At 41.6% G+C, this 25,279-nt stretch overlaps 1 protein-coding gene across 8 annotated transcripts in view; it reads left to right on the plus strand.

Annotated features, from left to right (window-relative positions):
* The window catches only part of TRIP13 (thyroid hormone receptor interactor 13), a 339,103-nt gene that overhangs the window by 133,139 nt on the left and 180,685 nt on the right, over window positions 1-25,279 (plus strand). For 7 of the 8 annotated variants that reach the window (XM_056520206.1, XM_056520208.1, XM_056520207.1 and 4 more), the window contains 2 exons: window positions 18,670-18,784; window positions 24,527-24,590. In XM_056520206.1, the coding sequence (XP_056376181.1) occupies window positions 18,670-18,784; window positions 24,527-24,590 (179 nt within the window). The remainder of the gene's footprint in view (window positions 1-18,669; window positions 18,785-24,526; window positions 24,591-25,279) is intronic. The other variant, XM_056520205.1, reaches the window with a different exon arrangement.

Here is a 25,279-nt window from a genome sequence, read left to right on the forward strand (position 1 = left end):
CTGCCATTAATAATCTTTTCAGGATCTTTACGTGCCCTTTTTAGAATATAATCTATATCTACTGAGGACATTCATTTTAGTAAAATAGAGCGGGGTCTGGAACCTGGAGGAAGGGGTTGAGATGGTACCCTATGGGTTCTCCACCATCATTGAGTGCAACATTCCTTTTATCTCCAAAGTTTTCCTTCAACCATTGCATCATAAATTTCAAACACTCCCCTCCCTCCACTTTTTCTGGGACTCCCAGCACTCTTAAATTTGAATGTCTGCTCCTATCCTCCAAATCTGATTTTAACTGACATCTGTTAGCACAATTTTGTTGATTTACTTACTTTTTCTGACACTTTTGCCACATCCTCCACCGAGCTTATTCTTTGTTCCACTTCTCCTATTCTTTCTTTAATATTTTTCATATCCTCTCTAATCAATGATATGTCCATCATTACACCTCCCAAATTCTATTGAACCTCCAAGAAGGATTTGTTAGTTTTTTGGACACCTTCCAAAATATTATTCAAGATTTCTGGAGATTGCTTTCTCATTTCATCCTGTTCCATCTCTTTCTCTGATTATTGCCTACTATCCCTTTCTCTCTGCATTTCTCCTTTCTTTTTTACCCCTGGTGATACTAACTTATCCATGCCCCCCTCTCCCCATCCCCTCTCCCTTTTCCTTCATTCTATGGCTAGTTGCCCCTGCGCCTGATCTCCTTCCCCCCTTCTCCTTTCCTTCTTTTTCTACATGCCTCCTTCCCTTCATACTCCAGTCTTCAAAATTGGTTTAATAATTGACTGTTTGAATCTTTGCCACAATCCTATTAGAAAATTGCCACAATCCTATTAGATTGTATTATTAGAAATTTTGATGGACATTACAGGGGGATAACAGGGGGATAACGCTAGTTACACCTATCTCTGGGTTAAAAAATATATGTATTAGAAAAAATACAGATAGCGCTCAAATCCAACACCAATAAGTTAAAATATTCTTATAATAAAAGGCCACTCACCCGGTGTGTGTGGTGAACTACACCCAGAATGGATGAGTTCCCACAGAACACCTGAGAGCCGGGAGTCGCGTATAAACCAAACAACAGGAATTCAGGTGCTTCTCAATAATCCAGTATAGGGGAGAGCGCCAGGTATTCCGGATCCATATATATTGGGTCCGTAGGGTAGCAAGGCATGCGGCAGTAAAAATAGAAAAGAACCAGCGCTCAGAGAAGGACAATAATATAACAATAAAACCTCTTTTTTGGAGGGTCTAGGTAACACTCACTTCGTTGGGGGGAAAGCTGGAATATTCCTAATCCAGACCCCCCCCCCCCCCCTGTCCAAGATGGCTGGAAGTGTTAGTCCTCCAGTTTGCATAGATCACATCAGGAACCAATGAGTAAATTAATTTCTTTTTAATCGCGACGCGTTTCAAAGGTATACACTGAGCACCTTCTTCATCAGGCATATATATATAAACTAAAATCTATTCCCTTTTTTACTTGCATAACACTGGGAGTGCGTATCCTTCACCACCTTAGCGCGCCGAGTATCCAGCGTCTACTTCCGGTGCATCTCGTGTTCTGATGGTGTTTCCGGAGTCGCCCGGTCACATGACCAGGCTGACTCACCTACTATTAGTCAGTTTTGACAACCGCGTCATATGACGTGGCGGCACCGACTAAATCACGTGACCCCATCGATAAAGACCAAAGGGGTCACATGAGCGTATCATCACGTGACAACCTGTCACATGATGCGGCGGCATCACGCGACCTCACCAGCGCATCACGCAAGTATATTACCACGTGAACATCACCGGGGGGGGGGTGTCGCGCAGGCACAGAACGTCACTTGTGATGGATCACGTGAGCACAAAAGGGATCACATGACCGCTAAGCGCTGTATATCTATTATTTCTTTTGGAATGAATTTTTGGAATGAAAAAATAAATCTAGAATCCCTATCTTTTCCTTGTTTTCTTATCTTTCAGTAATTGGGATCTGCTTATACTCTCACTCCTAGCGAAAGCTTCTTTGACAATGACATCAGGATATGCCCGCTCTTTAAATCTATTTTTTTAACTCTTCAGCCTGTATCAAAAAACAGTCATGCTTATTATTAATCCGTTTCAACCGAACAAATTGACTGTAGGGGATACTCTATTTAATGTTTCTGGGGTGCGAGCTGTTAAAGTGGAGGAGGGCATTTTTGGATATATTTTTCCTAAATCCTGTTGTGATTAGTTTTTCATTGGAGACTATCATTTCTACATCAAGGAATTCTAATTTACTGCCTCTGAACTGATGTGTAAAGGTCATTTTGGATTCATTCTGAGTGTTTAAATAGGAAACAAACTCACCAAATTCTGCCTCAGTGTCCCCCCCCCCCCCCACACACACACACACACGCACACGACAAAAATATCATCGATAAATCTCAAAAATAACTTAATGTGTTGGGAGAAACCATTACTGGTGGAAAAAACTAATTCCTGTTCTAGTACAGACAAAAAAAGTTTTGCATATGTGCAAGAGATGGTAGTGCCCATCGCAGTTCCCTGTTTTTATCTGTACCAGTCCCTACGATAGCTGAATGAACTATTTTCCAAAATAAACCTAGGGCTATCACTAACAAAATTAATGAAGTCCTGTGACTTTTTTGCACTCCATAGACATTTTTGGATTGCCGCTATGCCCGCATCATGAGGAATGCAGATATAGAGGCTCTCGTCTATCAATGCCAGTTGGTGCCCTTCTTGCCAACAAAAACTATCCAGAATGTTACAGTTTACCTGTGTCCCTCAAAAAAGATGGCATAGCACTCAAAATTGGGGATTATAAGCAATCTAGATAACTAGATAATGCCTATCCCGGCCACTATAGGGCGGTCTGGGGGCTGGCTCAGTGACTTGTGGATTTTATGCAGAATGTACCAATATGGATACTTTGGGTGATCAATAAATAGTTTAACAACTGTAGATTTAGATTCACTAAGATCAGTATATTTCCTCAAGAGGGAACGCAGTTTGTTCTATATTTTAAATGTAGGATTAATGTTCAAAGGCCCGTATACCATATGGTTGCCCAATTGGTTGGTGACTTTGTCAAGGATGCCTTGCAGTGAGGCCTTAAACTGTGAGTGACTATCGCCGTGCTATTTTGCTGAGTGTCGACATAAGCAAATTTACACCAGACAATGTTGGTGTATATTCCCTTCTCAGCACTCCCAAGGAGCTCTGTCGGGTCTTAATTAGACAATCACATTAGTTTTTTCAGTTGACAAAAAGGGGAGGGTAAAACTATTGCCTCAATCATCGTTTTATATGCTGATTGGTCATTTGAGCATGGCGTAGCATGTCACTTATGTTGCAACTCCTCTATCTTGAGATTTTTCTATCCTTCCACAAAGCCCGATGTTTAGACTTCAACTGCTAACTTCTTGTATCTTGGCTCTATCCAAGGTTCTCTTCTTAATTACAAGCAAAGAGCAAGCTGAAATTAAGGAGAAACAGAGTTATTCTGCTATATTTTAGCAAGAGTATATAGCATTTAACAAAGGCATATGAGTATAGATATAGCGATCAATATATCAGAATATTATAGAACCAACAATTTTGGCCTGGTGGTCCTTGCGATACCCAACCACCACCGCACCACCCTTATCGGCTTTGGATACCATAATCTCTGGGTGGTAAGACAACTATGTGAGGGCACTTCTATCAGCCACAGAGATATTAGGGTGTACTTGTGGGTACATGAGAGCTTTGGTTTCCCGAAGAACAGATTGATAAATCAATAGTGCTACCCATAGGCATATGATTACAAAATTTTGACTTTGTACCACCTAAAAATGGGTTCACTAGGCTTTTCATCTCAAACAACGTCATCCCCATCATCAGAAAATTCACTAGCTAGTAATGCCGTGATCTCTAAGGCTAGGTTCACACTACCGAATTTCCACCTGCAATTCCGCTTTGAAATTGCAGGCAGAAATTGCACTTACTAAAATGTATAGTATAGTGAATGGGTTTCTATTCTTGCTTCAGAATTTGTGAAGCGGAATTTGTGAACGTAAAATCCGCTTGAAAATTTCCGTCTGAAGAATGGCTTTGCTCATTCTTCTTTCGGAAATACATGCGGAACACATTGCAGTCTAATGGAGACTGCAGTGTCGGCGTGGTCCTAGCGCCGACTGAATCAGTCGGCGCTGGTCATACTTGGAATCTCCGGGCGGAAATTTTCTGCCCAGAGATTCCACAGTGTGAACCTAGCTTTACTCTTGGTCAGAAAAACCTTTAACAGCAGAAAAACCCAAAGGACTAATTCTACATGGTTCGTCACCCTCTTTAGGACTTTTTGATACTGTGCTCTCTTTATTATTATTCTTATTGTCGGAAAAAAAATTTGGCAAGATTAATTTTGTGTACGGCTTTAAACAAGTCTATCCCAAATGTCTCTTGACTAAAGGATTCTGCAAGACCGAAATTCAGTCCTTTGTTCAGGACGAATCTACAGGAATCAGAGAGTTCCACATCTGTCATGTTGATCACTAGGGTTACTGGTTCTGATCGTTCCAGGTTACCGACATCCCTTTCTTTACTCTCCTCCATGGAATTTTTCTTCTTTCCGTTCCTCCTTCTCCCTCCCCTCCGGATTTTGCGCCTAAAGGGGCTGGTTTGGATCCAGAGTAGTTAGCTGTAGACATATTGCCATCATTAGATCCCTCTGAGGTGCTGGAATCAGATTCAGTTGTCAAAAAATCTGATTGTATCTTTTTACGTTTGAAAGATTTTTTTTCGAGTTCCCAGATTTATTATGGTTGGTTCTAGATGCTTCTCCTTTTTTGTTACATGTAAACACCATATCTTGTTCAAAGTTAAATTTGTCTCATATATATATTTGTTTTTCTTTACTTCTTTCAGAATAGATAATAACTGCAGCATTTTTTTAATCAAGGTTTTTTCACAAAGGAAGCAAATTTTGTCTTAGATAATCGTGTGCGCAGCTCCACTTTTGCTTTACATAGTTCTTCAGTATTTTTTTCACACTCCATATGTTTTTTGTTTTTTTTATAGGATTAAATCCTGTAATCGTAGGGAGTGCTGTAGGTGTGCTTGGTTCCAAACTGCTAAAAATTCAGGATCTGCATATTGTATTGGAGCTTTATAGATTCTCAGGCCCCTAGGTTTCCTTCACATTGCACACATACTTGTAAGGATTGGATAGTCCAAAACATGCGAGCTTCTTTATCAGCTAAAGTGTTATTCCAAAATTCCAATGACCTGCAGTTCGTCCTTCAGTTCACAAGACTGGAAAAATGCACCTGCCTCTGCTCTCCCCGCACTAATAACATTGTCCACTTGCTCTCTGCGGATCAATATCCATACTGGATTAGACCAAAAATATCTGTGCTCAAGGTAATAGACAGTCGTGCACAAAGGATAGCCAAGAAACGTAAGCACCTGGCACTGAATATAATGTGAACACTGTCCAATTTCACGCAGAGAATCAGGTGGGCTATGTGGCACATGCAGATCAGCGGTGCATCACAGATATGGAAACAACTCCGATGGCATAAACAGGTACAAAGCAGAAAGAATCTGGAGCACTCACCAGGTAATCTTGATAGTAGTGTCTTTATTATGAATCATCCACACAGGTAAAAGATCTGTAGCTGTGTGAAGCAGGGAGCGGAGGCAGTAGCATGCATCGGGCTTAGGCAGCCGTTTCACGCACAGGGGCGTGTTATCAGGCCCATCGATGACGTCAGTCCGCTGGTAGTCGTGCTTTAAATACATGAGCATGCACAGATACAGTAACAACAAGAAAGCATATATATTAAAAACAAAACACCAGGTTAGTGAACTGAAATTCCGCAGGTAAGTATCCAAAAGGAATATTATTAAAAATACATGCAGCTCATTCCGCTCATTTAACCCTAGGGGGCCTGTAGTGTCCATATGCATAATTCCCCATGCTTCTCTTTGTAGTAACCGTAAATGCCAGTCTACGACATTCTTTAGTGGTGATACCCTTTCTATGCCAGCAAATTGTATGTAATTAGTGTCACTCTTATGAATTTCCACTATGTTTTATGAATTTAGTGGCTCCTATCCGTGTCTTAATCTATCTTAGATGTTCTTTAAAGCGTTCAAACAATCTCCTCTTCATCTTGCCTATATAAAATGTTAAACAATAGACAACAAAATCAGATTTACAGGTGATTAAGTCTCACTGTGATGGATTTCACATATTTTGTGGCCATAAGGAACAATTATTACATTTATAATTACCCTTTGGTGCACTTTCGGTCCTTGCTTCACTCAGCTACAGATCTTTTACCTATGTGGATGATTCATAATAAAGACACCACTATCAAGGTTACCTGGTGAGTGCTCCATATTCTTTCTACTTTGTACCTGTTTATATTTTTTATGTTGTTCTTATTTTTCTCGTTATGATGCTTTTCTTGTAATTTTATTATATATTTTTTATTCTTATTTTTATTTTAATATGCTAGGTATCTATGGTTCTATCCTTTTACTTCGAAATCCAAATGGAACTCTACTCATAAAGCTCACAGTAGGTTTTATCCATCAGATAGTAATTTTTGCCAACCTCTTATTTAAGAAATGCTGTATAAGAAAAACCCTCATTCAAACCCTTCTGGGTTCTGCAGTCCAATATAAAAATCCATTTATATCCTTTTTGTAAGAGGTTATCAATATCTCCTCTCCTAAGTGAAGCTTTCATCTGGCAAATGCCCTAAAATTTAAGGGAATACAATCTACATCCATGGACCTTCCTCTCATGTCTTAAAAAGTAGTTCGGTTGGTACTAATGTGCCTGCCCACTCTCCGTCTGAGTTCTTAACTCCTTCAGGACGAAGGGCGTACCTGTACGCCCCGCGCCCGATCCCGGTGTTTAAAACGGGCTCACTCCGTGACTACGCATCACACCAGGTCGGTCCCGGCTAACGATAGCCGGGACCCTGGGCTAATAGCGTGCGGCACCGATAGTTGTGCCACGCGCTATTAACCCTTTAGACGCGGCGATCAAAGTTGATCGCCCTCGTCTAAAAATGAAAGGTAGACGCTTCCCGGCAGCTCAGTCGGGCTGATCGGGACATCACGATAAAATCCTGATGTTCCGATCAGCTAGGACGCGAGTGGAGACCACCTTACCTTGCTCGGCCGCGTCTGATCTGGGTTTGATTGCTCCAAGCCTTAGCTACAGGCTTGAGCAATCGAGCCCCTATCTCGCTGATCCATGCAAAGCTATGGCTTTGCAGGGATCAGGGTAAAAGATCAGTGTGTGCAGTGTTATAGCCCCCTATGGGAGCTATACCACTGCAAAAAAAAAAGTTAACAAAGGTCATTTAACCCCTTCCCTAATAAAAGTTTGAATCACCCCCCTTTTCCCATAAAAAAAAAAGCTGTGTAAATAAAAATAAACATGTGGTATCGCCGCGTGCGAAAATGTCCGAACTATAAAAATATATAGTTAATTAAACCGCACGATCAATGGCGTACACCCAATAGCGTATTTTTGGTCGCTTTTTATATCATTAAAAAAATGAATAAAAAGCGATCAAAAAGTCCGATCAATACAACGATGATACTGATAAAAATTTCAGAACATGATGCAAAAAATTAGCCCTCATACCGGCCCGTACGTGGAAAAATAAAAAAGTTATAGGGGTTAGAAGATGAACATTTTTAAGATATAAATTTTCCTGCATGTAGTTAGGATTTCTTTCCGAAGTACGACAATAATAAACCTATAGAAGTAGGGTATCATTTTAACCGTATGGACCTACAGAATTTTATGTGCAAAATTTTAAGCGTTTAAATTTTTTCCTCATCACCTTCTAAAAATCATAATGCAAAAATGGAAAAACTCTGCGTCCTTAAAGGGGTACTCCGCCCCTAGACATCTTATCCCCTATCCGAAGGATGTCTGATCGCCGCGGTCCTGCTGTGGCACTCCGATATTATTACAGCAAAGCGAGTTCGCTCTGTGCGTAATGACGGGCGATACAGGGGACGCAGCAGCGTGACATCTATGCTCCGCCCCTCGTGACATCACGGCCCGTCCCCTTAATGCAAGTGTATGGCAGGGGGCGTGACAACTGCCACGCCCCCTCCCATAGACTTGTATTAAAAGGGGCGGGCTGTGACGTCACGAGGGGCGGAGCCGTGACATAACGATGCTCCGGCCCCTGTATTGCCCGTCATTACGTGCAGAGCGAACTCCCTCTGTGCAGTAATGATAGCGCAGTGCTGCAGCGGGGATCCCGGGGCTCCCCAGCAGCGGGACCACAGCGATCTGACATTGTATCCCCTATCCTTTGGATAGGGGATAAGATGTCTAGGGGCGGAATACCCCTTTAACCCCTTAAGGACTCAGCCCATTTTGGCCTTAAGGACTCAGACAATTTAATTTTTACGTTTTCATTTTTTCCTCCTCGCCTTCTAAAAATCATAACTCTTCTATATTTTCATCCACAGACTAGTATGAGGGCTTGTTTTTTGCGCGACCAGTTGTCCTTTGTAATGACATCCCTCATTATATCATAAAATGTATGGCGCAACCAAAAAACACTATTTTTGTGGGGAAATTAAAACGAAAAACGCAATTTTGCTAATTTTGGAAGGTTTTGTTTTCACGCCGTACAATTTATGGTAAAAATGACATTTGTTCTTTATTCTGAGGGTCAATACGATTAAAATGATACCCATTATTATAAACTTTTATATTATTGTTGCGCTTAAAAAAAATTACAAACTTTTTAACCAAATTAGTACGTTTATAATCCCTTTATTTTGATGATCTCTAACTTTTTTATTTTTCCGTATAAGTGGCGGTATGGGGGCTCATTTTTTGCGCCATGATCTGTACTTTTTTTTTATACCACATTTGCATATAAAAAACTTTTAATAAATTTTTTATATTTTTTTTTTAATAAAATGTATTAAAAAAGTAGGAATTTTGGACTTTTTTAATTTTTTTTCGTTCACGCTGTTCACCGTACGGGATCATTAACATTTTATTTTAATAGTTCGAACATTTATGCACGCGGCGATACCAAATATGTCTATAAAAAAATGTTTTTTACGCTTTTTGGGGGTAAAATAGGGAAAAACGGACGTTTTACTTTTTTATTGGGGGAGGGGATTTTTCACTTTTTTTTTACTTTTACATTTTTTTACTTTTTTTTTTTTACACTTGAATAGTCCCCATAGGGGACTATTCATAGCAATACCATGATTGCTAATACTGATCTGTTCTATGTATAGGACATAGAACAGATCAGTATTATCGGTCATCTCCTGCTCTGGTCTGCTCGATCACAGACCAGAGCAGGAGACGCCGGGAGCCGCACGGAGGAAGGAGAGGGGACCTCCGTGCGGCGTTATGAATGATCGGATCCCCGCAGCAGCGCTGCGGGCGATCCGATCGTTCATTTAAATGGCGAACTGCCGCAGATGCCGGGATCTGTATTGATCAGCAGCCGGGATCAGCCGCGCATGACACGGGCATCGCTCCGATGCCCGCGGTTATGCTTAGGACGTAAATGTACGTCCTGGTGCGTTAAGTACCACCTCACCAGGACGTACATTTACGTCCTGCGTCCTTAAGGGGTTAAGGGGTTAAGTGATCTTTCCCACATATAGTAGCGGGCATTCACATTCAGCTGTGTAAACTTTGTACTGCTGCAATTTATGAAGTATCTGCTTTTATATGTTTAATTATTAATTGGATTAGTAAAGGACTTCTTCTTTTTAGGTAGAAATTTGCAGCTCGCACAATGTCCACAGGGTTATAATTCCTATAGGTTATACTAGGTTTTATACCTAAAAGGCTGCTTTCACACTATAAAAATTCCACCGTTATAAACGCCTGTTATGAAAACCCTGGAAATCGGCCATTAAATGGCCGTTAGAAAATCCCATTATAGTCTATGGGATTTTTCTAATAGCCCTTTTAACCCGTTATCGCCCGTTATTTTGTGACGGGTGAATGAACGGAAGAAATAGTGCATGCACTCTCTCTCCCGTTACTATCGCCCGTCACAAAATAACCGCTGTTATTAATAACGGGCGATAACGAGTTAAAACGGTCATTAGAAAAATCCCATAGACTATAATGGGATTTTCTAACGGCATAAGCATCGTACATACCTACACATCTTATTAGTTTTGGGCCATCTGTATTCTCTTTGTCCTCTAATAAAGTATTTGTAACGCTGAGCGCTCCGGTCCAGGACCGGAGCGCTCACAGCGTTTGTCCCAGCGGAGTGCCCTGGTCGGACACTCTGTCCGGGGACACTTTGTCTCTGCTCCTGTCGGGGACGCGGTCTGCGCTGCAGGATGTCCCCGTGCACATCCCAGCTCCACTTACCCGTGCCCGCTCTGGCTCTCTCCAATGCTCCCCGCCCACGTGGCTCCCGGCGCGCGCGTCCATGCACTATAGGGCACGCGTGTGCCGACAGTGTAAGATTTAAAGGGCCAGTGCACCATTGACTGGTGCCTGGTCTAATCCGATTATGGCCACTACTATAAATGTATTCTGCCCCTTCCAGCCCTTGCCGGATCTTTGTTGCCTCAGTGCCCTAGAGAAAGCGTTATTTGTGTATACCTCGCCTGTTGCCGAACCCGTTGCTAATGCCTACTGCCTGAGAACCCGTGCTGCCTGCCCTGACCTATTGCTACGTTTGACTACGCCAGTCCCTTCTGTACTTCGCCTGTTTCAGTTGCCAGTGAGGTTGAGCCGCTACCGGAGGATACGACCTGGTAGTTACCGTCGCAGCAAGTCCATCCCGCTTTGCGGCCGGCTCTGGTGAAAACCAGTAACTACTTAGAACCGATTCTCCAGTACGGTCCACGCCATTCCCTCTCTGGCACAGAGGATCCACCACCTGTACCGTTTCCTGCTACTAGTCCGGATCCTTACAGTATTGCTTGTTTTCCTACATTCTTTGTTAAATGCCTGCCTCAAAAACCTCTTAGGATAACCTGTAACTTAAAAGCTGGACATCAGGTTCACACTCTTGTTGGAAATGGGTTTCCTGCGAGCAATTACGCTTTGCTCGCAAGTATTGTCCTGTTGGGATACTTTTTCTTAGGGAACTTGGATGCCAGATATTCCAATGTATTAGTCTATTTGTAGCCATGGTTTTGTGTAAACAGTGGTCTTAATTCTTTGTTTTCAATCAATATATATTGTCGAATCCAAAAAAATTTATGGTCTTACCTCCCAATTCATGGGTAAATCTCATTCCAATTTTATTCTAATTGAAGACATTGACATATTTCAAAAATAATGGTAGTGTTCCTTCCGAAAAAAATTTAATATCGTCCAAATACTTGCCCCAAAATAAAATGTGTTCCGTTTACTTCACCAGTTCATCATTACCAAAAACAAAATCGTGCTTCCACCACCCCAAAAAAAAGATATGCATAAGTAGGTGGTCAGGTGATCGGAGGGGTAGTCACGTGTTCTATATCATGTGACTGATAATTTCGGAAAGATCATTACTACGGCGTTATGGAGCAGGTGACCCGAGGTTTGGTCATGTGATTCACACCACATGACCAATAATCCCGATCAGATTACCCGACCCTGTGAACTAGACCATTTGGTCACCTGGCTAGATTAAATAGTCCTAGGCATGTGAGGAGAAACTAATAATGTGTAGGATATGGATTGGGGGGAATAGAATTCACTCCAACTATACCCCAATGATGAGGGGATTTTCTATTTGTCATGAACCACAGCGAATGAGGTGGAGATCTATGACTTCCCGAAGAAGCGCGGTGAGCTAGCGCACACCCACAAACAGCTTAAATATGCTCAGTATGAGTTCCGTTTAGACACTTGTACCTCAGCCTTGATAAAGCCGACTTAGATTAGCGAAATGACGGGGTGGTCCTCGGTTATTTTGTTTTAAATAGCAGAGAAGTGAGTGGAGATATTTATAAGGAGGAATACCTAGAGTCCATAGTAGGAGGTTTTTGTATTACTCCAAATGAAATGCAGTTGTGAAATAACTCATTATAGACCAAAGGGGTACCTAAAGAGGTATACTATCAATTCTTGAATGGAGTGATATTGTGTTACCACTCGCATCCTTTGTGTTTTTAAACACCATATATGCATGCACTCTATTTCTTTTTCTATTTTAAATTAATGTAATAAAGTAATTTTTAAAGGGGGATCCCTAGTATACGGGAATTTTTCCCAACTGGGCTTAGGCCTCTAAGGGATTGCTGAATATATTTGGAATACCCTGGGTACCTCAGGGAACTTTTTGGTTCTTCTATTAGAAAGCAGTATAATAAACCGTGATATTTATTCCAATATATGTTCCAATATTTGTACCAATGTCCGGTTTTATTAACCAACCTAATAATGCTGATATATACCAATCTGAGGCATCTCCTGTCTTTTCAGTAGTGAATTTGCCACTACACCAGATAGATATCCAACAGGCTTTTTGTACTTTGAAAAAACCTACAATCAATCTACTGTATTAGGTCCTGGTGGGAGGTTTCCAGTTTGGAAACATGTGTACAATAGAAATTGGTATATAGGGGTTAATAATCACCCATAATACCATGTTCACGTAGGGAGAAAGAAACTGATTGATAATCTGTTTCACATGCTGTTGTGCAAATGGAACAGACAACAGGTGGAAATTATAGGCAATTAGCAAGACCCCTCTAATAAAGGAGTGGTTCTTCAGGTGGTGACCACAGACCACTTCTCAGTTCTTATGCTTCCTGGCTGATGTATTTGTCACTTTTTAATGCTGGCTGTGCTTTCACTCTAGTGGTATCATGAGACTGAGTCTACAACCCACACAAGTGGCTCGGGTAGGGCAGCTCATCCAGGATGGCACATCAATGTGAGCTGGGGCAATAAGGTTTGCTGTGTCTGTCAGCGTAGTGTCAAGAGCATGGAGGCACTACCAGGAGACAGGCTAGTACATCAGGAGACATGGAGGAGGCTATAGGAGGGCAACAACCCAGCAGCAGGACTGCTACCTCCGCCTTTGTGCAAGGAGGAGCACTGCAAAATGACCTCCAGCAGGCCACAAATGTGCATGTGTCCACTCATACGGTCAGAAACAGACGCCATCAGGGTGGTATGAGGGCCTGACGTCCACAGGTGGGGATTGTGCTTACAGCCCAACACCGTGCAGGACGTTTGGCATTTTCCAGAGAACACCAAGATTGCCAAATTTGCCACTGGCGCCCTGTGCTCTTCACAGATGAAAGCAGGTTCACACTGAGCACATGTGATAGACGTGACAGTCTGGAGATGCCATGGAGAATGTTCTGCTGCATGCAACATCCTCCAGCATGACCGGTTTGGCGGTGGGTCAGTAATGGTGTAGGGTGGCATTTCTGTGGGGGGGCCGCACAACCCTCCATTTGCTTGCCAGAGATAGCCTGACTGCCATTAGGTACCGAGATGAGATCCTCAGACCCCTTGTGAGACCATATGCTGGTGCGGTTGGCCCTGGGTTCCTCGTAATGCAAGACAATGCTAGACCTCATGTGGCTGGAGTGTGTCAGCAGTTCCTGCAAGAGGAAGGCATTGATGCTATGGACTGGTCCGTGCGTTCCCCAGACCTTATTCAGACTGAGCACATCTGGGACATCATGTCTTGACCATCCACCAACGCCACGTTGCACCACAGACTGTCCAGGAGTTGGCAGATGCTTTAGTCCAGGTCTGGGAGGACATCCCTCAGGAGACCATTCGCTACCTCATCAGGAGTATGTCCAGGTGTTGTAGAGAGGTCATACAGGCACGTGGAGGCCACGCACACTACTGAGCCTCATTTTGACTTGTTTTTAGGACATTACATCAAAGTTAGATCAGCCTGTAGTGTGGTTTTCCATTTTGATTTTGAGTGTTACTCCATATCCAGACCTCCATAGGTTGATAAATTTGATTTCCATTGATATGTGTGTGATTTTGTTGTCAGTACATTCAAGTATGTAAAGACTAAAGTATTTCAAACGATTAGTTCATTCATTCAAATCAAGGATGTGTTATCTTAGTGTTCCCTTTTAAATATTTTTTGAGCAGTGTACTTGAGTCCAAATTACAGAAAAACTTGGAAACAAATGAACTAAAGAATACAAAACATAGAAAATATATTAGGGACTACACATATTTTACCAATGATAGGGTCTACACCTATAAAGAGAGATACTTGAAAAGTAACAGAGTGAGATCGAATAGACTTTCCAATTCTGATAACTCCTATACGGAGGACACCTTTTTGGATTCAAGTAACGGTTCCATAGGAACTAAGAAGAAAGGTAATAAATAAAATTTTTACCCCAATTCTAAAAAACACCCATACCAAATTCCTTGGGAGGTAGGGGGAGAAATAAAAAAAGGAACATGTGGGGACAGAACACCACAGAATAGATCTGGATTTAGGTCTGGTATGCAATTTCCTTCTTATGTACAACAACAACCACTCTCAATGCCTCCCCAAAATCCGAAATTAGATCATTATATACGAGGCCAAGCAGGCCCTCTACCTGTGCAACTAAATACAAACACAATTCAGAGAGCCCAGAGAATGGTAACTCCTCTTATAAATGCATCATCTTCAACAACCTCTTTTTTAAAAGTTGAATCAGAACAACCCCACCCAAATAAAACAACCACCAGGACAACAGGGAATTATACTCAATTTGATGATACCTACCTTACCATTGCAACCCAGGATGATGTAATCGATACCCTATATGAAAATAAAGAAAATTCTGACAATATGCAGATTTCCAATCTCTCAACTCATAACCTAACCTTAGAAGAGTGAACACCATTACTGAAGGGTTTATCTTTCATTCCAGTTCAAACGTTTGATCACTTTGAATGGGTCAAAGACATAAATCTTTTCTCTCTGAAACTACAGTGGGCCATCAATTGTGTAAGTTCTCCCACTTAAAAACATGAGAAAAGCCTGTAATTTTCATCATAGGTATACCTCAACTATGAGAGACATAATGAGAAAAATAATTCATAAAATCTGTCTAATTTTTTTATAATTTATTTGCAAATTATGGTGGAGTATTTGGTCAATAACAAAAGTTAATCTTAATACTTTGTTATATACCCTTTCTTGGCAATAACAGAGGTCGAACGTTTTCTGTAAGTCTTGACAAGGTTTTCACACACTGTTGCTGGTATTTTGGCCCATTCCTCCATGCAGATCTCCTCTAGAGTAGTAATGTTTTGGGGCTGTTGCTGGGCAACATGGACTTTCAACTCCCTCCAAAGGTTTTCTATGGGGTTGAGATTGGAGACTGGCTAGACTACTCCAAGACCTTGAAATGCTTCTTACGAAGCCACTCCTTTGTTGCCCGGGCGGTGTTTTTGGGATGATTGTCATGCTGAAAGACTCAGCCACGTTTCATCTTCAATGCCCTTGGTGATGGAAGGAGGTTTTCACTCAAAATCTCACGCTACATGGCCCCATTCATTCTTTCCTTTACACCGATCAGTTGTCCTGGTCCCTTTGCTTAAAAACAGCCCGAAGCATGATGTTTCCACCCCCATGGTTCACACTAGGTATGGTATTCTTTGGATGCAACTCGGCATTCTTTCTTCTCCAAACACGCTAGTTGAGTACTACTTTGGTTTCATCTGACCACATGACATTCTCCCAATCCTCTTCTAGATCACCCAAATGCTCTCTAGCAAACTTCAGATGGGCCCGGACATGTACTGGCTTAAGCAGGGGGACACGTCTGGCACTGGATGATTTCAGTCCCTGTCGGCGCAGTGTGTTACTGATGGAAGCCTTTGTTATTTTGGTCCCAGCTCGATGCAGGTCATTCACTAGGTCCCCCCGTGTGGTTCTGGGATATTTGCTCACCGTCCTTCTGATCATTTTGACACCACGGGGTGAGATCTTGCGTGGAGCCGCAGATTGAGGGAGATTATCAGTGGTCTTGTCTGTCTTCCATTTTCTAATAGTTGCTCCCACAGTTGATTTCTTCACAACAAGCTGCGTACCTATTGCAGATTCAGTCTTCCCAGCCTGGTGCTGGTCTGCAATTTTGTTTCTGGTGTTCTTCGACAGCTCTTTGGTCTTGGCCATATTGAAGTTTGGAGTGTGACTGTTTGAACTTGTTACCAGTATAAAAGACCCCTGTCCACAACCTCAAAGAGGTGCCATGACAGAGGAGACTCTTAATAAAGAAGTTACAGGTCTGTGAGAGCTAAAAATCTTGCTTGTTTGTAGGTGACCAAATACTTATTTTACCAAGGAATTTTCCAATAATTCATTAGACATCCTACAATGGGATTTCCTGTATTCTGTCTCTCATAGTTGAAGTGTACCTATGATGAATATTACAGGCCTCTCTCATCTTTTTAAGTGGGAGAACATGCACAATTGGTGGCTGACTAAATACTTTTTTCCCTACTGTAACTCTCCACAAATAGCATATGGAGAGAGAGGGGGATGAAGGTGATTTGAGGTTTCGGGAAACAACCCTTTTGTCTGGGGTGAGTACTATGGCTTCTTTTGATCAGGTGATCGGAGGGTGACACCACATGACCAACTATCCCGGTCAGATGACCGATGGACCGACCCTGTGACTTAGACCATATTGTATCATGGATAGATTAAATAGTTCTAGTCATGTGAAGAGGAACTAATGATGTGTAAGGTTTGAATTGGGGGAAAATGATTCCCTCCGCCTATACCCCGATGATAAGGGAAATTTTCTATTGGTCATGAACCATAGCGAATGACGTGGAGATCTATGACTCGCCGAAGAAGCAAGAATATAAGCTCAGTATGAGTTTGTTTAGACACTTCACCTCAGCCTTGATAAAGGTGACTTAGATCGGTGAAACATCGGGGAGGTCCTCGGTTATTATATTTTAAATAGCAGAGGAATGAGTGGAGATAATTATAAGGAGGAATGCCTAGGGTCCATAGTAGGAGGTTTTTGAGTAACTCCAAATGAAATGTATTCGTGAAATAACTCCTTCTAGACCCTTTAGGTATATTGGAAACGATCAACTCTTGAATGAAGTGGTGTTGTGTTACCACTCATATCCTTTGTGTTTTCAAACACCATATATGTGTGTACGCTTATATTTTGCGAATATTTTAAATGAATATAATAAAATATAGGAATTTTTAAAAAGGGGGAATTCCTAGTATAAGGGAATTTTTCCCAACGGGGCTTAGGCCTTTAAGGGATTGCTGAATATATTCTGATTACCCTGGGTCCCTCAGGGAACTTTTTAGCTCTTTTCCATTTGGGCTCCCTATAGGAGTACTTTCCTATGAACTGAGGCGTGGAGAGGTTTGGCTTAATTTTATATTCTCATGTTTCCTGTCCTGTGGTAGGAGGTCCTCTTCAGGGGTTCTCTCATGAGCTACTGAAAAACAGACCAGTAAGTAATCCATCTTTTTGAAAAAGCCTCTGAAAAATAGAAGACGCAAACTAATTGGTTGCTATTGGCAACTGGTTAATTATTCCCCAGCACAGGTCTTGACAAATCTCACCCAATGGGGTTTATTTAGAAACGTGATCCCGTCTTTATTTTTCTTCAAATTGTGTCGCATGACCAAAGAAAAATCCGAAAAGGGGACGTTGTCCTGACAAAAGGGTCGTGTCCCCGACAATTTTGAAAAATCCCAACATATTTACTATAAGGTTGCCACAGAGAATGTGGTGAATTTGAGCTGGGAAAAATCCAACAGATCAGAATTTAAAAAAAAAAAAAAAAGCAAAACATAGGGAAGTATGCAAAATATAGGGAAACATTAGTAAATACCTTCCTGTTGGGAACTAAAACCCACAAAGAAAACTACACTGCACTCTTAGTAAAGAAACCCTATTGTATTTATACTTGTATAAGATGGACAGTAGAGCTAAAATGTTTCTTTAATAAAAAATAAAGCTAACATTTTTCTTTAATAAAAAATAAACATGACGCAGTTTTTGGTCAAATTAAAAGTGGTTGTGCTACTGTTAGTGATAGGCAGAGTGGGCTCTTCCTGTGTGTCAAAACAAAACAATAATTGCTTCTTAGTCATGACCAGGCACCATTGGAATGGACATCACGGCAGGGGATCAGAGTGGGTGGGAATAAGGTTGAGGAATTTCAGATTATGAGAACAATAGTGAAAGGAACCTTATTTTATTTATTAATTATTTTTTTTTTACCAATATTTACAATAAATCTGCTTTAGGTTTTTCTGTGGAAATGCTGCAGGACTGCAGCAAAAAAAATTAGCTTATTGGAAGAATTTATCATTTGCTTAATGTTTTACATTGGCGTGCAATATTTTAATTTGTGCATCTTTTCTGTCTTGTGGATGTTTATGCTACTCATCAAGTTGCTTAAAAATTTTGTTTATTTTAAAGTCAGCCTTAATAAATTTCCCCAATTCCGTTTTATTTAATTTGCATAATTTTCAGTGAAAAAGCCACACAAAATCTGCACAAATTAAACAGCGGTTACTGTATATAGAGAAATTTACCGTATATAGAGATAACATTTGCAAAAAATTATGCAGATAAGAGGAAAAGTGTATAACTAATAATCCTACACCTCAAACTAATACACCTGCAAAAAAAATAAAGGTATTTTTTTCCTTTTTTATTTTATGGTAGGTATACCCCTTAACAACCCTATTTTTACGTGCCATCCATTAGGTCCACCTGGTACTGGGAAAACATCACTTTGCAAAGCATTGGCTCAAAAGCTGTCCATCAGGTTGTCAAGCAGGTAATGCTATTTACAGTATAAAACTGTGCATTAAATATGTCAAATGTTCATAGATATTCCTAAATTCACTATTCCTTTGTCTTCTAAAGGTTGCTAAACTGCGTGCCAACTTCCACTTCACCAAGTCATAGGGGACACCTTACAGTTTAACCCCTTAAGGACTTAGCCAATTTTCAGTGTAGGACTCGGCCTTTTTTTGCACATCTGACCACTGTCACTTTAAACATTAAAGGGGTACTCCAGTGCTTAGACATCTTATCCCCTATCCAAAGTATAGGGGATAAGATGCCTGATCGCGGGAGTCACGCCGCTGTGGACCCCCGGGATAATGCACGCGGCACCCCGTTTGTAATCAGTCCCCGGAGCGTGTTCGCTCCGGGACTGATTACTGGCGACTACAGGGCGAGCGGCGTGTGACGTCACTCCCCCGCCCCCGTGTGACGTCACTGGCGACTACAGGGCGAGCGGCGTGTGACGTCACTCCCCCGCCCCCGTGTGACGTCACGCTCCCCCATTAATGCAAGTCTATGGGAGGGGGCGTGACAGCTATCACGCCCCCTCCCGTAGGCTTGCATTGAGGGGCGGAGCGTGACATCACACGGGGGTGGGGGCGTGACGTCACACGCTGTCCGCCCTGTAGTCGCCCGTAATCAGTCCCGGAGCGAACACGCTCCGGGGACTGATAACAAACGGGGTGCCGCGTGCATGATCCCAGGGGTCCCCAGCGGCGGGACTCCCGCGATCAGGCATCTTATCCCCTATCCTTTGGATAGGGGATAAGATGCCTAAGCACCGGAGTACCCCTTTAATAACTCTGGGATGCTTTTACCTTTGATTCTGATTCCGAGAGTTTTTTTGGGACATATTCTACTTTGTTAGTGGTAACATTTTGTCGAAACTTGCATCATTTATTGGTGTAAAATTCCAAAATTTGATGAAAAAATAGAAAATGTTGCATTTTTTTTTACTTTGAAGCTCTCTGCTTATAAGGAAAATGAATATTCCAAATAAATTATATATTGATTCACATATACAATATGTCTACTTTATGTTTCCATCATAAAGTTGACATGTTTTTACTTTTGGAAGACATCAGAGGGCTTCAAAGTATGGCAGCAATTTTCCAAATTTTCATAACATTTTCAAAATCGAAATTTTTCAGGGACCAGTTCAGTTTTGAAGTGGATTTGAGGGGCCTTCATATTAGAAATACCCCACAAATGACCACATTATAAAAACTGCACCCCTCAAAGTATTCAAAATGACATTCAAAAGCTTGTTAACCCTTTAGGTGTTTCACAGGAATAGCAGCAAATTGAAGGAGAAAATTCAAAATCTTCATTTTTTACACTGGCATGTTCTTGTAGACCCAGTTATTGAATTTTTACAAGGGGTAAAAGAAGAGAAATCTTCCTAAAATGTGTAACCCAATTTCTCTTGAGTAAGAAAATACCTCATGTGTATGTCAAGTGTTCAGCAGGCGCAGTAGAGGGCTCAGAAGGGAAGGAGCGACAGTGGGATTTTGGAGAGTGAGTTTTTCTGAAATGGTTTTTGGGGGGCATGTCACATTTAGGAAGCCCCTATGGTGCCAGAACAGCAAAAAAAACATGGCATACTATTTTGGAAACTACACCCCTCAAGGCACGTAACAAGGGGTCCAGTGAGCCTTAACACCACACAGGTGTTTGACGACTTTTCGTTAAAATTGGATGTGTAAATTATTTTATTTTTTTCACAAAAATGCTAGTTTTCCCTCAAATTATTTTTTTTTACAAGGGATAATAGGACAAATGCCCCCCAAAATGTGTAACCCCATCTCTTCTGAGTATGGAAATACCCCATGTGTGGACGTCAAGTGCTCTGCTGGCGCACTACAATGCTCAGAACAGTAGGAGCGCCATTGAGCTTTTGGGGAAATTTTTTTTTTTTTAAATGGAAGTCAGGGGCCATGTGCTTTTACAAAGTCCCCCCGTGCTGCCAGAACAGTGGACCTCCCAGCATGTGACCCTATTTTGGAAACAACACCCCTCACAGAATTTAATAAGGGGTGCAGTGAGTATTTACACCCCACTGGCATTTTTACATTACATTTTACATTTTTCATTTTCACGGACCACTGTTCCAAAAATCTGTCAGACATCTGTGGGGCGTAAATGCTCACTGTACCCCTTATAACATTACGTGAGGGGTGTAGTTTCCAAAATGGGGTCACATGTGGGGGGGCGGCACCATTGTCCTGGCACTATGGGAGCTTTGTAAACACACGTGGCCTTCAATTCTGGACAAATTTTCTCTTCAAAAGCCCAATGGCGCTCCTTCTCTTCTGAGCATTGTAGTTCACCTGCAGAGTACTTTACATCCACACATGGGGTATGTGTAATGGGGTTACAAATTTTGGGGGGCTTTTTTCCTATTTTCCCTTGTGAAAATGAAAAATTTAGGGTAACACCAGCATTTTAGTGAAAATGTTTTTTTATTTTTTTTATTAATTTTTTTTTTTTTCATTTTCCCATCCAACTTTGAAGAATTTTCATTAAACACCTGTGGGGTGTTAAGGCGCACTATACCCCTTGTTACGTTCCGCGAGGTGTGTAGTTTCCAAAATGGGGTTACATGTGGGTATTTCTTTTTTTGCGTTTGTCAGAACCGCTGTAAAATCAGCCATTCCTGTGCAAATCACCAATTTAGGCCTCAAATGTACATAGTGCACTCTCACTCCTGAACCTTGTTGTGCGTCCACAGAGCATTTTACGCCCACATATGGGGTATTTCTGTACTCAGGAGAAATTGTGTAACAAATTTTGGGGGTCTTTTTTTCCTTTTAACGGTTGTGAAAATAAAAAGTATGGGGCAACACCAGCCTGTTAGTGTAAATTTTTTTATTTTTTTTTATACTGACAAGCTGGTGTAGGCCCCAACTTTTCCTTTTCATAAGGGGTAAAAGGAGAAAAAGCCCCCAAAATTTGTAGTGCAATTTCTCCCGAGTACGGAAATACCCCATATGTGGCCCTAAACTGTTTCCTTGAAATACGATAGGGCTCCGAAGTGAGAGAGCTCCATGTGCATTTGAGGACTAAATTAGGGATTGCATAGGGGTGGACATAAGGGTATTCTACGCCAGTGATTCCCAAACAGGGTGCCTTTAGCTGTTGCTAAATTTCCAGCATGCCTGGACAGTCAGTGGTTGTCCGGAAATGCTGAGAGTTGTTGTTTTGCAACAGCTGGAGGCTCCGTTTTGGAAACACTGCCATACAATACGTTTTTCATTTTTCTTGGGGGTGAATATGTAGTGTTTTACCATGTATTATGTGGTAGTGTAGTGTTTTTAGGGTACATACGCACTGGCCTGTTACGGTGAGTTTCCCGCAAGGAGTTTGCACTGCGGCGAAAAATTTGCCGCAGCCCAAACTTGAAGCAGGAAATTTACTGTAAACCTGCCTGTGTGAATGTACCCTGTACGTTCACCAGGGGGGGGCAAACCTACAGCTGTTTCAAAACTCCAACTCCCAGCATGTACTGACAGACCATGCATGCTGGGAGTTGGGAGGTTCTGTTACCAAACTCAGTATTTTCCAACAAGTGTGCCTCCAGCTGTTGCAAAACTACAACTCCTAGCATGTACTGATCACCTGAGGGCATGCTGGGAGATGTAGTTATGCAACAGCTGGAGGTACGCATTACAACTCCCAGCATGCCGAGACAGCTGTTTGGGCATGCTGGGATTTGCAGTTTTGCAACATCTGGAGGGCCACAGTGGCCCTCCAGATGTTGCAAAACTACAAATCCCAGCATGCCCAGACAGCAAAAAGCTGTTTGGGCATGCTAGGAGTTGTAGTTTTGCAAGATCTGGAGGGATACAGTTTAGAGACCACTGTATAGTGGTCTCAAACTGTAGCCCTCCAGCTGTTGCAAAACTACATTTTCCAGCATGCACAAACAGCTTTCTGGGAATGCTGGGAGTTGTAGTTGTGCCATATCTGGAGGGCTACAGTTAGAGACCACTGTATAGTAGTCTCAAACTGTACCCTCAAGATGTTGCTAGGCAACTCACTGGCTTCCGTAGGATCCAGCCGCACGACATCGTCGGCCGGTCGCCGATCTCCGTCGCCCGCTGCCTCCGAATGGGTAAGTGGATCTTTTACCGTCAGTCCTCTTCGATTTCCCCGTTCTGCCCCGCCTATTGTGGGTGGGAAGGACTGGGAAAACAAAAAACTTTTTTTTTTTTTTTTACGTTCACGCCGTTCACCGTACAGTATCATTAACATTTTATTTTAATAGTTTGGATATTTATGCATGGGATTTGTAGGCAAAAAAGAAAAGTCAAACAGGAAATACCAGTTGACAAAACGCTAGCCATAGTGTTATGGTAATCTCACAATATAGCCATTTAGCCCCAAGACAAGTGCAGATGCTTCCTAAGCATGTCCATTACTGTCTGCCAGGTACGTACTAAAATCACCTTATGGTGGATAACCCCTTTAATAAATCTGCACCAATTTAATGACTGCTATGAGGGATTTGTGAGCATAAGCTATTGTGAATGTTCAGATCCTAAATGATTTATATACAGGTGTTACCTTTAACGGAAACATATTTGGTTGATTTTTGGTCACATGAGAGTTACCGGCATGTCTTAAAAGGCGAGGAGGGACAAAAAAGGCAAAAACTTCAATTGGCTGTGTCCTCAAGGCCAAAATAGGCTGTGTCCTTAAGGGGTTAATTTATAGAGGAAAATTATAAAATGAAAAATGTAAAAATATATATTTGACTTGAAAACTTGCCAAACAATGGGTCATCTAATGACGTATTCCCATTAAATCCTTTAGGCAGTCTTTCAGGGAGATAATTCAAGTAGTCCTGTCTTTTTCCAATGTAAGAGACTTGTTAGGAATCCAAGTGTGTGGGTGGTAGTGTGCTGTTACACAGTTAATGTTCTCATTATTGTAGACAGAATTTACATAGTTTATTCTTTGATCCATTTCCTATGGATTTATCTAGGGTTAGTTATTTGCCTTGTGGCCTTTTTTGGTAATGCACATGTTTCTCTCTCTTGAAAGCTATGACTCCTTTCCTTTGTATGTAGCCACACCCCTGCTTAGGGCATCACATCCTGTCATGGCTGTCTGCATCTGCCACATGTAACAGGGACTCATGTATTCTGCATGCTGAGCAAAGGAAAGCATCATCTTTTGACTGCATAATACTGAAATCCATTCATTCTGCTGTATTCCTGTTGTTTTATGTACCGAATAAACCAGCTTGTGGATAAAAACAGTATTGGTGAGTTCAGCTATCTGATAAGGTTTGTCCGCAGTGGTTATATCTGCTTATTCAGGCCAGGCATAGAGGTCTTACACGGGATAGATCGCTATCACAACAATCTGAGTCAGAATAGGTAGTCTTCTGGGCTGCCTCAGCCTATAGGCAAAATAGGCAGCTGCCTAGAGCTCCCTCTTGATGGGGGGTGCCACTCTGCCTCCCGCAAGAAAGTTAGACAACCAGTATCCGAACCACTCAGCCAGCAGCATGAAGATGAGGTTTCTTACAGTGTCACCCCAGTAGTAAGCGAATTACATGAGGAGGGGGCTTGTTACAATGTGTTACCCCAGTAGTAAGGTGGGCTAGTCAAGGGGGCGGCAAAATTAGCTTTTGCCTAGGGTGGCAAAAATCCTTGCACCAGCCCTGGTGGACTTTATATCATAGTAGTATGAATAATTCACCTTGTTACATTTTATTTTCTAGATACAGATATGGTCAACTCGTGGAGATTAATAGCCACAGTCTCTTCTCAAAATGGTTTTCAGAGGTAAGCATAATAATAATTGGTGGAAAATAAATATAGCAAGCACAGCGAGTTTTTGTGCATTTGACTCTCATAAGTAATAGAATAACTGTGTGGGGGCCAGAAAAGTGATGATTCAGAAGGGATACACAAACATATCTTTTAACCACTACACAACATTGGGCGTACCTATACACCTTTGCCATCTAGGACTCAACGATAAAGGGCGTACCCTGGAGTGTTAAGTGTGTATGAAGCAAGCGCTGCAGCTGTGCTCACTTGGTAGGCAGTGAGGGATGCCTACTGTCAGCAGGATCATCACTGATGAACACTTTTCACGCTCTTTTCAAAGCTGATCATGATGTTTAAAAGCATTAATGACAAGTGCCAGTTAGCTCAATGTGCACATCGGAGAGCTCCGATCATACTATGCAATCACTGTGTATTTGACTTAAAAGCCCCTTCCCTAATAAAAATTATAACCACTCATTTATTTTACAAAAAAGTATACATATTTGGTATTGTTGTGTGTGTATACTAATAAAATATGCCCGAACTAATAAAATATGTTTATGATCCCGCACACTTAACAGCATAAACGTAAAAACATACCAAATGCCAAAAATGCATATTTTTGGTCACATCATGTATCAGAAAAAAATTAATAAAAGGTAATGAAAAAGTCCCATCAAAACAAAAAGACTACAGTAATA

This window comes from Hyla sarda, chromosome 5, assembly GCF_029499605.1.
Source record: "Hyla sarda isolate aHylSar1 chromosome 5, aHylSar1.hap1, whole genome shotgun sequence".
Classification (NCBI taxonomy): Eukaryota; Metazoa; Chordata; class Amphibia; order Anura; family Hylidae; genus Hyla; species Hyla sarda.